Genomic DNA, 14,881 nt, shown 5'->3' with positions numbered 1-14,881 from the left:
AAATCGGACAATTTTGAGTTAGATTAACCATACATATTAATTAAACATAATCCGATTTATGTCATGTTTGATGTCTTTTTAATCGTAAAAATCTCATTAATTCATTGAAATCATTTTCAAGTCGATAAAATGCGAAATAAAAGTTTTAGTTTTGATTTTATTGCATGTTTATATTTTATAGATAAGGGAGCTCTTTAAAGATCTTCGATGCTGGAGTTCGAGGAAAGCGAAAGAGAGAACGAGTAAGGAGCAAGCGAGATGGCCAACATCAAAGATCGTACTTATGTCTTATATGTATAGTGTCATTTTAATCGCAAATATCTTATTAATCAAATAATTACTTTTAATAAAGTACGAAATAAAAGTTTTATTTGATTTTATTTCCTATTATAAAATTGTATATATACATATGGAACATTCTTTCTAAACCGGATCACTCTTTGTTACAAAATTATCTTCGACGTAAAAAAATCTGCTTGCACACAAATGTAGTTGCAGGCATAAGCTATATCATGTGAGCTTTTGAAACATTCAAGATGACAAATCTAAAATACAACGGGTCCAATATCATTGTATAAAATTAAATCTCGTTATTACATTTTTTTATTCGGTATGTCATAAGTATATGAGAAAATCAGCTGATTTTAACGAGATTGAATTTCATACAATGATATTGGATCTGCTGTACTAGATTTATCGTCTTGAATTTTTCAAAAGCCCACGTGGCTTTCGATAGCTTTATTGCCTGCCACTATATTTGTGTGCAAGGAGATTTTTTTACGTCAAATACAATTTTGGAACGAAGGGTGATCCGGTTTAGAAAAAAATATCCCATATATGTTATATTTTATTGGTATATAAATCGACCGTATGTCCATGCTAGATCCATATTAATTATTGTAAATCTCAATAAAGTACGACACATTATTGCGTATGATCTTTTTTTCATTTTTTCATTTTAATATTTATTATTGAAGTAATATACACATATACATATATTTTATTAAAATACCTTTTATTGAAATCATTAAAACAAATTTAAATTTTGTGTGAAATAAAATGAGCATTTTTTATACATACATACATATATGTATATATACAATATATATACACATATATATGTTACTTCATAATATATGTTAAAGTGAAAAAAGATCATGCGCAGTTGCAGTTAATAATATGTAATAAAATATTAATGAATGTATATGTTTCGTACTTTTGAGATCCAAAATTATGGATCTAGCACGGACACGACCGCTGGAAAGTCGATCCAGTTACGTAGTTTCTCTAAAATCGATCCAGTTAGCGTCACTGTACGGCGGTGAGAGTGGGTTCTCTCAAAAACGGCTTCTCTCTGTCCATAGTTTATCCGAAAAATGAAAAAAATCATGTGCGGTAAAATGACGACAATGACTGTAAAATTAGCCGAACCAATATATTATTTATTAAGCAATTTTGTCCAAATTGGTCTTACATGATAGAAAGTCGTTTGGTAGTGATTGGTAGTCCAATTAAAACGTTTGGTGGTTCATCGTTTTTTTTTAATTAAATAATTAAAATTTTAATGTAAAGTTAGCCGAATATTTTTATTTTTCGTCCAATCGAGTTAAACAAGAGCTTATTCGATGCAGAATCGTTAGGTGGTCACGAATAAATTCTTCACAACGTTTGATGATCCATAGTTTATCCGAAAAATGAAAAGAGTCATGTGCGGTAAAATTACGACGGGCGACGTATAGTGACATGGACGTGCGCTGCGGTCACGCGCGCATGCGTTTTAGTAACTTATATAAAATTTTAAATAAATCCTTTTTAATTTTAATAAATCCTTTTTATGTTGTTATGCAAGTTGCAAACCCATGTGGAATCATATATGCATTACAAAGTACATGCTTAGGTAGGAGTGCATAGGGGGACGGGGCTTCACCCCGTCCCCATAAAAACATATAACAAAACTTGAGAGCGTAGAAACTATCAAGGCTGACAGTACTGTGTGGAAGTTTCAATGCTTTAGGACTTCGCCCCGTCCCCCTATGCGCTTCCATCTAAGCGTTCTTTTCTAGCATGTACATAAAGTACTTTACGGAGCTTTTATCTCTTTGGGTAGTCTGAGCAGTGATACCAGAACGTGAACGCGGCTCTCGACTTCTTCTTCTAGATGGCACTGGGCTGAAAACTAAGCAGCCCATGTGGCCCAAAGAGTAAAAAGAAACAGAAGGGAATGTATCGGTGGTGGGGACTAGCCAAATCGCTGACGGAAACCGCCATCTTGAGTGTCCACTTTTTTGACGCTTATTAGCATCGTCTACTGCTGTTGTCAGAGAGACACATGCGCGTATTATTTTGTACAATTATTAATCCTAAAAACAAATAGTGAAATAAAATTATGGTGCATTGTCAGGCCTGTGACATAACAACAGCGCGAAATTATGGGATAACATTTCATCGGTTAATAATTGTTATCAATATACAATAATAACAAGAATTTAATGTTTTATTTAGATATACTATCTAAAGGACAGTAAACAATGTGTTAAAATTTCAATATTATTAATATATATTATTTTATTTGTTGCATATTAAAATTATATATTTTAATTTAATCTTATTGAGTTAATTTTATTAAAAATATTAAGGATATTCCATATTTATATTTAAACTTTGTTCTTTCAGCATCTCCGAAAAGCCATTCAATTTTGGCGCCCATAAGCAGCCATTTTGAGTGTCCACTTTTATGCTGGTATATATAGGCATTTTCGTTTAGCTCGAGCCATATGCTCCCTCCTGTTTCTTTTTACTCTTTGCATGCCACAGACTTCTATATATAACTAGACTGCTAACGTCGGCAAAATACATAATTCAGAAAAGTATGTACAAAACTTATGTGTATGCGTCATCATTGACTATGTTTCCACCGAGAGTTCGAATCGGGTCAGAGTCGAGTCAGAGTCGAATTGGGATGAGCACTCTTACGGTGGAAACACTATGAACCCTATCTTAAAATTTTATTGGGTTAGGTAAAAAGTATGTACAAAACTTATGTGTATAATTGGTTGAATTTAAAGCAATGTCACTCAGAAACGAGTTTCCTATAGCAGCCATATTACATATCTATCCCCTCCTTTTCTCTATCCTACCAATGTTGTACATATTTTTCGGGGCCACTTTTTAGGTCTAGTATATAAGGAAGTTAGCGATCTAGTTACCCACATAGCAAAAGTTAATCCGAGGTATGTCTATCGGATGTATTTCTAGGGATTTTCAGATATCCAAAGTTCATCCGTGTAAAACCCGAGGATGTATTTGGGATATACAGTCGGATTTCTTATCCTACGACCCTCTTATCCTACGACAAAAAATGCTCTCATGCTACGACCGCGAAAGGGGAATTATACCCCCACTCTCAAATTTTTGTCGTAGAATCAGAGGTTTAAGGAGAAGATTTGGTTTCCGAACCGGAAATGTCGTAGAGACGTATGAGAGGTCCGACTGTACTGAGGATGCCAAAATGTCCGCTCATTAGATATCTGTACGAAATTCAAAAATGGATATCCTTAAAATATTCTTATATAATAGATAATTATCCTAAGGATATCCTTAGGATAATTACGTAATAATAAAATTCTATCCCAACAATGTGTGATTGGATACATTAGTGCGCACTAAGTGCACATAAAGGTACCCAGACAGTACAAAGTCGACTAAAAGTATTACTAAAATTGGGCATATTTATGTCAGACATTTTTTAGTCGAAGCGTTTAGTCAACGGAAAGTTGACTTAAAGCTGTCTTATGACCCGAATTTAGTCGCTTATAAGTTTATCCATATGTTGACTAAAAGATGACTATTGTAAATACCTTTCAGTCGTCTTTATAGCTTCTTTTAGACATCTTTTTAGTCATTTCTAATGTTTTTTTTGACGTCTTAATTATAGGTTATTCTTATAGGTTATATTTCATATTTTATATCTCTTATTGGGTTTATACCAGAAATTAAATTGATAAAGAAAATATACTTTACCTTTTATATTTAGTAGTACCTGTTATTCTTTGTAGTCTTTATATATTACATGTTATATATGTTATGAAAACTTGAATACGAGTTATAGTTCAGAGCACGCCACATAGCGGCAAACAAAGGAACACGTATATTATAAAATAGATCTTTTTTATCTTGTCGAAAAGATGATCAAAAAAACATCTTTTCGTCAACAAAAATTAATTATGACTTTTAGAAGACATCTTTTAGACATCTATCAAAAGATGATTTTTTTTGTAAGTAGAAAGATATATGTATGTAAAAATCTATCATATATCCATAACAGATATCCAGTAGACATCCATGATGGATTTATAGATGACATTTACTATGGAGGTAATATGGATTTCTATTAGATATCTAGTCAATATCCACCATGGACATAGATGTCGTATGGAGTTATGGAGGTTATATGGACGTCCATTGGATGTTAAGTTCCGTGTGGGTATATTGTTTATAATATTAAATTTCTTTTCTATTTCTTTAAATATATTATTATTATTGCATATAAAATCCGCATAAAATAAAATATTTATATTTTTATATCTTTATAAAATAAATAAAGATTATATTAATAAATGAAAATAAAATAATGTGTATCACTCGATTTTTAGTATCACACTTTCGCTGATAGTTTGCAACCTATAAAAATAATCAAAATTTATGAAAATCACATGTTTGTTACAAAATTTGCAATAAACAATTCTATCTTTGTAATATATAGCTTGTCTAATACCTTCAACAGAATCCAATTATAAAAGTCAATTAATTATATTCATGCTGTTTTCAAACTTTTTTAATTCATATCTGTATCTATCTCCTGCTCTTCTCAACCATTCGCAAAATTTATTTTTTATAATATAATAACTTGAGGAATTATATGTGTTAGAAATAATTCCTAAAAAGAATTTTTATTATATAAGACAATTAATCTTTATACAAATTATTTTTTTATATTAATTAAATTTTACCAACTTATATAATATTACCTAAGATAATATTCGAAAATGGAGTATTTTTAATGCCTTCTGTCTGCCGTTGACCCTCCCACGTCAATTGTTTAGCAAGTCCATTTGTAGTAGTCATAACCAAACAGTTTACTAGATGATTTTCTGCAGATTTTCCTTCAATATTACGAATCTTTTTTTGCTATAATATGAAATACAACATTTATTTTAAAATAAATGTGTTTTATCCTTTTTTCAATAAAATTAATTTTAAACTTACAAATTGTTTTCGTATTTCTTTATTTTTATTTACATCTTTGCAAAATTTTTTAAAATCTTCTAGTGAATTTATAGGAAAAGTAGGTAACAAATCTAAAAAACAATTTGCTGAATGACAGAATTTGCTCATCATGAAAAGCCAAAAGTAAATCTAATTTTCGATTCATAGTCATCAATGTATCTAATTTTTCATTTATGACCATGGTTGTATTCAATATTTTATTCATCATTTTTGAATAATCTTCTTGTATATTTTCTTCTAAAACAAAAAAATTAAAAATTATATTAAAAAAAAAAACAATTAAAAATAAGAAAGGCTACAAAATATTGACCTTTATTTTCTTTATTAATAACATCCATAATATGTTCTGCTTTTTCATATTCTTGTAACACAGAATCACTCTTTCCTATTATGAAAAAATCATAATTGTTAAAAATTAGAGATGTAAATTGATGATAAAAATTAAAGAGAAATAATATATGTAAAAACTTTCTTGAATTACCTGCATGAGATTCATATTGTACTCCTTTCTTGATATTAAAATGAGAAATGTATGCAGGATTATAATCAACTAAAAAACCAAAAAAAAAATATTAAAAACAAATATAATATAAAATATAAAATTTGTAATAATGTATACATACTATGTTTTATCACAGCCATATTTTTTTTTCTTTATGAGGTAAATAAATTATAACCCAAAGATTCATTCATATTATAAGATGGAGAAAATGAACACTTAAGTATATCTAAAAAAAACAAAATTATAAAAAAGATAATTATTAAATTATATATCTTTCGATATATAATTTAATAGTGAGAAAAAATTCATATGTAATTACACGTAAATATATAAATTTGTATATAAAATATTTGAATATACAAATATATACATGCAGTATATTGTGTATTATATACATATTTAGTAAGTCATATAGTTTATTAATCTTATAAAAAGAATGTACCTTTCTCTTTGTTCCTGCATTCTACATCCAAATTTTTACTGATTTTATAATTAGATGGGGATTTGGAATAATTTGTTTAACAATCTCTGCAAACATAAACAATATACAATTATATTTAAAATAACTAAAAGTGTATTATATAGCTATAATATAGCTTTAGTTAAAAATTAAGAAATTATTTACTTCGTTTTAATGTTTGCTTATTATTTAATCTTTTTTCCAAAAGAGTGTCATCCAATTTTTCACCTATAAAAAATATAGTATAATTATTAATATTAACTTAAAAACAAATAAGAAATGATTTGAAAATATATAATTTAATTTTAATACAAAAAACATACTAAGAACTAAATTATTCGATTCTGTATCAATCACATCTGTTTCATAATTATCGTAAATTTTAGGTTTTTTTGTTCTTTTTAAAGGAAGAGTATTTTTTTTTATCTTGAAGCGCTTTAATTTTTGCATCATCTGATGACACAAATTCCGCATCTTTTTCTTTATTTTTAGCTTCTTCATATGAATCTGGAAAAAATAAGTAGAAAATATAAATATGTAATTGTTAAAAAATTATTAAATTATATTATATTATTCTTACGAAATGGTCCTAAGATATATTTATATGCGACAATTTCCCATGAAGCTTCTGAAGGTAATGCCTTTTTTATCGCTTTGGACACATTAATACCATGTGACGGTCACACACATAATTGTTTGTTAATGTTAATCCATGATGCTGGTACAACTGAACACCAGTCATCAGTAATCGCAACATAAAACATCTATATGAAAAGCAGTTATATTAGATATATAAAAAATTAAGAATTTCATAATATAATCAATTTGTATACCTGATATTAAATCTGAATGCAGAAGTGGAAAAATACAAAATTTATCTATTTTGTATGGAAGCAGTACAGCTTTTCTTACTATTTCGTTCGCAGAAAAACATTTTAACTCAGTTAAATCGTTTTTATTGACTACAAAAACATTCATATATTGTGAATTGCATGGATAAAATTCAAGATTGGAATAATTCTTAAATTCTTGACCAATTATAACAGGATTTTTATTTTGCAAACCTATATAATGTACCTTAAAAACTTTATTATTTTTTAAAAAGCAAAAGCAATCTGCCTGTGAAGAACAAGATAATTTAAAATAGCGAAATTTTAATGATTCAAAGGATTCAGAACATTCAAATGGTATTTCTCTTTTGTTTTGAGAGATTAATATTGGATACTTTATTGTATTTTTATTCTGCTTATACTTGTTGGCTGTTTTCTTTTCAATTATTCTACGATGTATTTGTGATAAAGGTCTCTCATATTTTCTTAATAATTTTTTTAAACTGTGCAAATAATTCTCGAAAGGAAAAGTACTGAAACTGTCCAACGGTCCTAATTGTTTAGCATCATCGCTTAAGTGTATTAAATTATGTACTGTATAAATCATATTTTCTTTACCATATAAAATTTCGTAATGTTGAACAAAATAAAGTAAAAGTTCTTTTGCATAATGATTATTTTTTAAATAATCTTGAAGATCACATAATATTCTAATGGCACAGTGAAAGATAGTAAAATGTTTTAAATAATCGTTTAGAAAATATTTATATAACAGAATAGGACCAAGATACAATAGAAAAATTCGAAACTCAGTAGCTTTCCATCTATCTAATTCTTCAACCGTAGTTGGGACTCTGGCAAATTCAGAACAAACGTATTTTTTTAAATCATGCATATCTGAAATTAACTTTTTTATTTGCGACTGAATAATCGACATTTAATACGAGTAGACCTTCTTAACTGCAAAATAAACATTTTTTTCATTTGACCGAGGCATATCAAATGCATATAATCAAGTGGAAAAGTAGTTATCATTGATACTTGTTATGTATCGGGATAGGAAGTAATGAAGTTCCTGTTGTGTGTGACTGTTATTACTACACTCGATATTTTTAATATTGTATAAAATACATCGGCTTGTAATGCTGAGTCGTACATTCGCCTTTCTTTCTTTTCTCGAGTCAAAACGACGCAGCCTACTCACACTCTCTCTATCATTCGTTCGCGCATGCGTTTTACGCGCCACATTTGAAAGGTGTTAACACACATAACACCCTCTCCGCTAAAATAATAAACTTATAGTATGTATCACGAAAGTAAAAGAATTGTACACAAGAAAAGAACATACTGAACAAACAACATAAAAAAAAAGTAACTCTTTTCTACTTTTTAGTATTTACTTCGAAATCCTTAAATCTAATAGGTAATTTCCGCGGCCTTTGTGGTCTTGGAGATCTTTGCGGTTCAATCTCAATTGGATCTGCTACGTTTCCGAAAATATCATTTTCCGGTTGTAAGGGCAACGCTTGTGGAGGCGGTTGGATTTCAGCTGCTTCCGCACGATGATTTGCATTTGTGGCGTTGTCTTTTGCTATTTCCTCTATTGGAGCTGTATCTATTAAAGAATCGTTTGTGGTAGTATTCTTCAATTTAGCCGGTGTTTTATCACCAATATGACGCATTTGATTGACATGTCTTTTCCAAATTCGTCCATCGTCTAGTTTAATATCATAATGTAGTTTACTTATACGTTTAAAAATTCTTCCGAAAACCCACTTACCTAGATAGTCTCGAGCACTAATTCTTTCTCCTTCCTTGAATGTAATATTCGCTTCATTAGTTTCGTAATTTTTCTTAATTTCTGGGTGTAAAAAATTCAAGCGTGTGCGTAATCTTCTTGTAAATAACAGTTCCGCTGGTGATTTTCCAGTTGTTGAGTGAGACATGTTTCTGTACTGTATTAACATTTGTTGTAAAGCGGTGTGTACATTTGTTTTATCGCATCGCATACGGTGTAATGCATTTTTGAGAGTCTGTACAAATCTTTCTGCTAGACCAGTAGCTGGATTGTACGGTGCCGTAAATTTTTTGTGTAATGCCGTTTGCTTTAAGAAATGTAGTGAATTCAATTGAAGTGAATGTTCTACCATTGTCTGAAACAAAAGTTTTAGGTATTCCGGAAGTTGCAAAAATTTTCCTGCATATTTCTATTGTAGTTTTTGCTGTAATATCTTTTACTATATGTACTTCTGGCCATTTAGTATAAGAGTCTACTAGAATAAAAAAAAATGTCCTAAGAAAGGTCCTGCGAAATCTGCATGTACACGATTAAAAGGGCTGGTCATTAATTCCCAACAGTGTGGCTCTGCTTTAACTGGATTATTTCGAAAAGCATTGCAATCTTTGCAATTTTTCGCTAAGTTTTCTATATCTTTATCAATTCCAGGCCACCATATGTAATTTCTAGCTAAACTTTTCATTTTGATAACGCCAAAATGTCCAATATGTAATTCTTGTAATATTTTGAAACGTAATGATTTGCGAATCACTACTCGATGACCTCTTAGGATTATATTATTCTGTAATGTAAGCTCTCCTATTTCAAGTTTGAAGTTTGTTTGCTTTGTACAATCTCTCCCTGTTTTTAAAGTTTTTACTACTCTATTTAGTTCTTCATCTTTCATCATAGCTGCTGTTAATTTTGTAATTGTAATTGAAAGGTCGTCGATTATTTTTAATTGGAAAAAATCTTCTATTTCTTCATTTGTACTTGTTTCATTAGTAGGGAGATGCGATAAACAGTCTGCATTCGTATGGTTTTCTGATTTTCGATACTTAATAGTATAATTGAAACCTTGTAGGAACAACGCATAATGTTGCATGCGCATAGCGCTGAATGTTGGTAATGCTTTCTTTGGTGAGAATATTTGCATTAGTGGGCGATGATCTGTGATTAACGTAAAATGCCCTCCGTGTAAAAATTGAAAGAATTTTTTAATGCCAAAAATAATGGCATACACCGAAAAAATCATATTCTCATTTTAAGAATATACCACTTATTTTTAGAATATCTTCCTTTAAAATAAGCGCCAAGAGGATTTTCTTACCTAAAGATAGAAATCCTCTAAAAAATAGAAAAGTATTAGATATTCTTAATATGTAAGAATATATATACACTTCTAGTCTTGAGGTCATTAGAATTGTCTAAACTGGGGACTTCCGGATGGATGCCGCGTGATTAAACAGCGTAATGCACGCAATGACGTTTCGTAAACGTTAGAGTTTGCATCTTCAGGGCTAAGAGCCCCAATACTGAGCTCTCTTAGGTTGGGGTTCTTATATCTTGCGAGAAGTTTTTCTATCTACGGGAAAAATATACCGTTATGTCCTCTAGTGGTGTAAGCGCAAATAGTTTATATGATACAATTTAAGAATATTTTCTTTATTTCATATACTATTCTTAAGAAAAGATCATTAGAGGGGAATATTCTGAATTTTTTAGAATATTTTATTGGAGGAAAGCTTTAGAAAGAATTCTTCTAAAATAGAGAATACAATTTTTTCGGTGTATACTTCTTTATCAATTTGTGAATATGATCTTTGCGTATTAGTAAGAGTTTGTGAAGCATATTGAATGACTCTTTCCGTGCCGTCTGGATATAAATGAGATAGTACGGCTCCCACCCTGTAGGTACTTGCGTCCGTGGCTAATATTAAAGGTAATTTTGGGTCAAAATGTACTAGAAAATTTTTGTTCGTGAACGCTTTTTTTGCTGCAATGAAACTTTTTTCACATTCTTTTGTCCAATGAAACTTAACGTTTTTACGCAGTAATTATTCAAGGGATGTAATATATTACTTAAGTTTTTAATAAATTTGCCGTAATAATTTATCATACCGAGAAAACTACGTACTTCAGTTACATTTCCCGGTCTTCGTATTTTATTAATTGCTTCTACTTTGGCTGGAGTTTTATGTAATCCATTACTGTCAATAATGTAACCACAATAGTTTATTCGTTTCATAAAAAATTCACTTTTATCTAAGTTTATTCTAATATTGTATTTCTGAAGTCGTTTGAAAACTTCTTCTAATTTTTGCAAGTGATCATTTGCATCTATTCCCGTGATTTGTATATCGTCGAGGAAAACTGCGACTCCAAGAAGATCTCCTAGAATCCCTTCGATCATTCTTTGCCAGATAGCCGGTGCTGAAGCAATTCCGTACATTAAACGTGTAGGTCGATAAAGTCTTTTATGTGTTCAAAGTAAGGAGATGTTTATTCTCCGGACATACCTCCATTTGCATCTAAGCTTGTAATAAATCGATTTTTGAAAAAATTGTACCACCGGCCATCTTAGCAAAAAGCTCCGCTGTTGGAAGCGGATGATTATATCCACGATAAGTTGTGGGTTTAGTGTAACACTAAAATCCCCGCATAAACGAATTTGGCCGTTTTTCTTTATTACTGGTACTGTGGGTGTAGCCCACTCTGATGAATCGACATTTTCTAAGATTCCTCCTGCTTCTAGCCTTTTTAATTCTTTTTCTATTAAAGGACGAAGTCTAAAAGGTACTGGACGTGCCTTACAAAAAATTGGCTTGAAATTATCTTTAAGGGTTAATTTTGCTTGTAACGTTGTGATCTTAGAAATCGAAGGAGTCATAATCGATTGATACTTTTGCAACAGTGAATTCAATCTATTTCGATGTGATATTTCGACCGTATGTATAGATTCTACATTACTTAAGAAATTTTTGACTCTACTTTTCTCTTGTAATTGAAAAATCCACTCACGACCTAACAGGGCATTTCTTTTACAATTTGTAATATACAGGTTTAGAGTGTACTTTCTGTTACGGCATCGTACTGTCACAACTATATAACCTAATAATTGGACCTTTTGTTGACAATAAGAAACTAATTTTAATCTTGTAAGCCGCATGGACGAATTCGGAAAAAGTTTACTTGCGTGTTCTTCGGACATTACCGTTACAGCAGCCCCACTGTCAATTTCAAATTTAACAGGTTTTCCGTTGACTTGAAGAGTTGTTATTATTTTATTCCGGAACTTGGTATGCTCTAATTGTAAAATATCTTCCAATACATTTGTCTCTCGATTTCGTTGGAAGCAAACCTTTTTAAGATGTCTGCTCTTTCCACAAGCGTTGCACTTGACATTCCTATCTAACACATTTAGATGCTAAATGATTCTGACCGCACCTATAACATGTAATCGAATTTACGCTAGTATTTGTAGTTTTTTTAACCTTATTAAAATTTATTTTATTACCGGACTTACGTGTATTTGTATTTTTTTTTTGTTAACTATTTGTTTAGACTTATCTACGTTTTCTGGACGGTGAGATTTTTGTTTAATAGTCTGCAAGGCGCTCACTTCAGCTGCTTCACTCTGTAGTTGCTGTGTACCTTTTTCAGACACTTCCATCGTAGTAGCTACCTGCGTTGCCTTCTCTAAAGTCGATTTCGGTATCTCTAAGAGACGTGCTTGTGCTCTCTTATTGGATAAGCCGAAGACAAATTGGTTCCTTAAAGCTGTCCTCCAGTAGTCCTTAAAGTTGCAATGTACACTTAGCTTTTGTAGGGCCGCCAAAAATTCTTGAACTGATTCTGTTTCCTTTTGTTTGCGTTGGTAGAATTTATAATTTTCTGATATTTCTAAGGGGGCCGGGTCGTAGAATTCCTTCAAGCATTCTGTAACTTCTTTGTAAGTAACCTCAGAAGGACTTTGTGGCGAAAGCCGATCACACACAACATGAAACGATGCCACCCCAACGTAATGTAATAGATAGGGTACTCGTGCCTCATATTTAATTGCAAAAATTTTAAAAGCACCTTCCAGTCGTAATAGCCACCTTGACCACGTCGTAATTGTCGGGTCGAAAGGTTTGATCGCAAATGTACTAGGTATCAATTCCTTCGTAACAGCCATGATAATATAATTATTCCAGGCAAAAAAAATGCGACTTGTAACTACCGACTTTCGTGCTTGCTTCCCAAAGAAATTCGAGGTTAACTTAACTTCCACTCGTCTTACAGGCGAGATCCCATCCTCGTCGCCAATACTTGTTATGTATCGGGATAGGAAGTAATGAAGTTCCTAGTGAGACTGTTATTACTATACTCGATATTTTTAATATTGTATAAAATACATCGGCTTGTAATGCTAAGTCGTATATTCGCCTTTCTTTCTTTTCTCGAGTTAAAACGACGCAGCCTACTCACATTCTCTTTATCATTCGTTGGCGCATGCGTTTTACGTGCCACGTTTGAAAGGTGTTAACACACATAACAGTAACGAAATTTTTTCAAAAAGAGATATACCAGTATGATGTTCTGGATTTTTTCGAAGATTGAACGATTCATTTGTTCGCAAAGGACAATTTTGATCACGAAAAAGCATTTGATGATTTTCATAATTCCTACAAAACATTTACTGCATCCAAAATAACCATTATGACCTTTTGTGCAAGTTACAAATGATCGCGCAGGATTATCACATATGATCGCCCTAATTTTAACATAATACAAATTATTTTCATATGTAAAACCAAATATACTTAATCGTTTATATTTTTTGACAAAGTGTTGCAAAAAATTGTTAAATGTAGTTGGTTTATTATATCCGTGGTATGCACCGACAAGAAAAGGTATGGAATCTTCAGAAACTATTTGAATTAAAATGGGCCATAACTAACTTTTGGAGCTTTTAGAAACAGGAAGACCATCAATATTCATATTAATGTAAATAATATTATTCCTGATTTTTAATTGTTTTAAATGATCAATTATACCGTTTTTTAGACCATAGTGATAATAGTGTCCGCCTGATCTAAGATAAAGTATTGTAGAACGAGGAGTATTCACCAATGTTCTACTATCTTTAGGCAGATCATAATCTTCACTTCTTAGTATCTTAAGTAAAGATGTTAAACTCTTTTGTTCGATTTTATGTTCGTCTGTCCACAAAATTAATTTTTCACGAAGTGAAATTTGCTTGTCATTGTACAATAAATGCGCTCTTTCAGAAAAATTAGGAAGTATAGAAATATGTGCCATATTTGATTGATCTAATGCTGCTTTGCTAACTATACTTTCAGAAAAATTATTATTTTTATACTTATTATTGTGAAGAACAGATTGAGATATGTTATCATTAGAAAGTAAAGCATTGCTTGCTTCCTGATTTAAACTGTTAAATGTTTTTGGAACGAAATGTTTAGAAATCTGTTTTAATTGACGATTTCTTTGCCTATGTGATAATTCACGAAATTTTTTCACTTTTGGCATTTTCTGCTTATAATAATGTTCTTCAGCACTATTATAAATAAATCAGTTTCTATAAAATAATCTTCATGTAAATTTTATAAAACTTAAATAATATTTTTTACACATATGAGCATGAATATAAATATTGTATATAATATACACCATAAAATAAATAACCATATATTATACAGCAAAACAGACTAACAGTTTAATTTGCATGTTATAAATAAATTTTACAAATAAAAAGTGTTACATAAATATTTTCATACTTGTTGTTAGTAATAATTATGATACAAAATACGTACTAATTCACAGAATCTTTTTACTTTTAGCATTTTATATATAAATAAAAATAGATATTAATAAATTTGTAATATATTGTTAACAAATAGTTCATAACTCAATTTATCACACAATTGTTTAATAAGCCAATTCTTTATAAAAATAAAATAAAAAAAAAATTTTTTTAATTTCTAGAATCTCAATAAAATTTCATGAGAATTCTCTGATTT

At 30.4% G+C, this 14,881-nt stretch overlaps 2 protein-coding genes and 1 pseudogene across 3 annotated transcripts; all 3 read right to left on the bottom strand.

Moving 5' to 3' along the window:
• Nucleotides 1-4,566: 4,566 nt before the first annotated feature.
• On the bottom strand, nt 4,567-6,921 carry LOC140663806 (uncharacterized). Its single transcript, XM_072888285.1, has 10 exons — nt 6,829-6,921; nt 6,572-6,755; nt 6,414-6,476; nt 6,231-6,316; nt 5,910-6,014; nt 5,768-5,836; nt 5,597-5,671; nt 5,028-5,187; nt 4,775-4,936; nt 4,567-4,680 (listed from the first exon to the last, which is right to left on the bottom strand). The coding sequence occupies exons 6-9, from the start codon at nt 5,780-5,782 to the stop codon at nt 4,800-4,802; spliced, it is 387 nt and encodes a 128-aa protein (XP_072744386.1). The 5' UTR covers nt 5,783-5,836; nt 5,910-6,014; nt 6,231-6,316; nt 6,414-6,476; nt 6,572-6,755; nt 6,829-6,921; the 3' UTR covers nt 4,567-4,680; nt 4,775-4,799.
• A 3-nt stretch (nt 6,922-6,924) lies between these two features.
• Nucleotides 6,925-13,996, bottom strand: LOC140663628 (uncharacterized; annotated as a pseudogene).
• LOC140663805 (uncharacterized) lies at nt 8,253-9,123 on the bottom strand. 2 transcript variants are annotated; one of them, XM_072888284.1, is made up of 3 exons: nt 8,859-9,123; nt 8,479-8,795; nt 8,253-8,360 (listed from the first exon to the last, which is right to left on the bottom strand). In XM_072888284.1, exons 1-3 carry the CDS (start codon nt 9,085-9,087, stop codon nt 8,337-8,339), a joined length of 570 nt encoding a protein of 189 aa, XP_072744385.1. In that variant the 5' UTR covers nt 9,088-9,123; the 3' UTR covers nt 8,253-8,336. The 2 variants fall into 2 exon arrangements, 1 of the variants encoding a protein (XP_072744385.1); XR_012046335.1 differs by having other exon boundaries at nt 8,279-8,693.
• Nucleotides 13,997-14,881: the final 885 nt, after the last annotated feature.

The sequence above is a fragment of the Anoplolepis gracilipes genome, chromosome 3, assembly GCF_047496725.1.
Source record: "Anoplolepis gracilipes chromosome 3, ASM4749672v1, whole genome shotgun sequence".
Taxonomy (NCBI): domain Eukaryota; kingdom Metazoa; phylum Arthropoda; class Insecta; order Hymenoptera; family Formicidae; genus Anoplolepis; species Anoplolepis gracilipes.
This window is presented reverse-complemented; position numbering and strand designations above follow the sequence as displayed.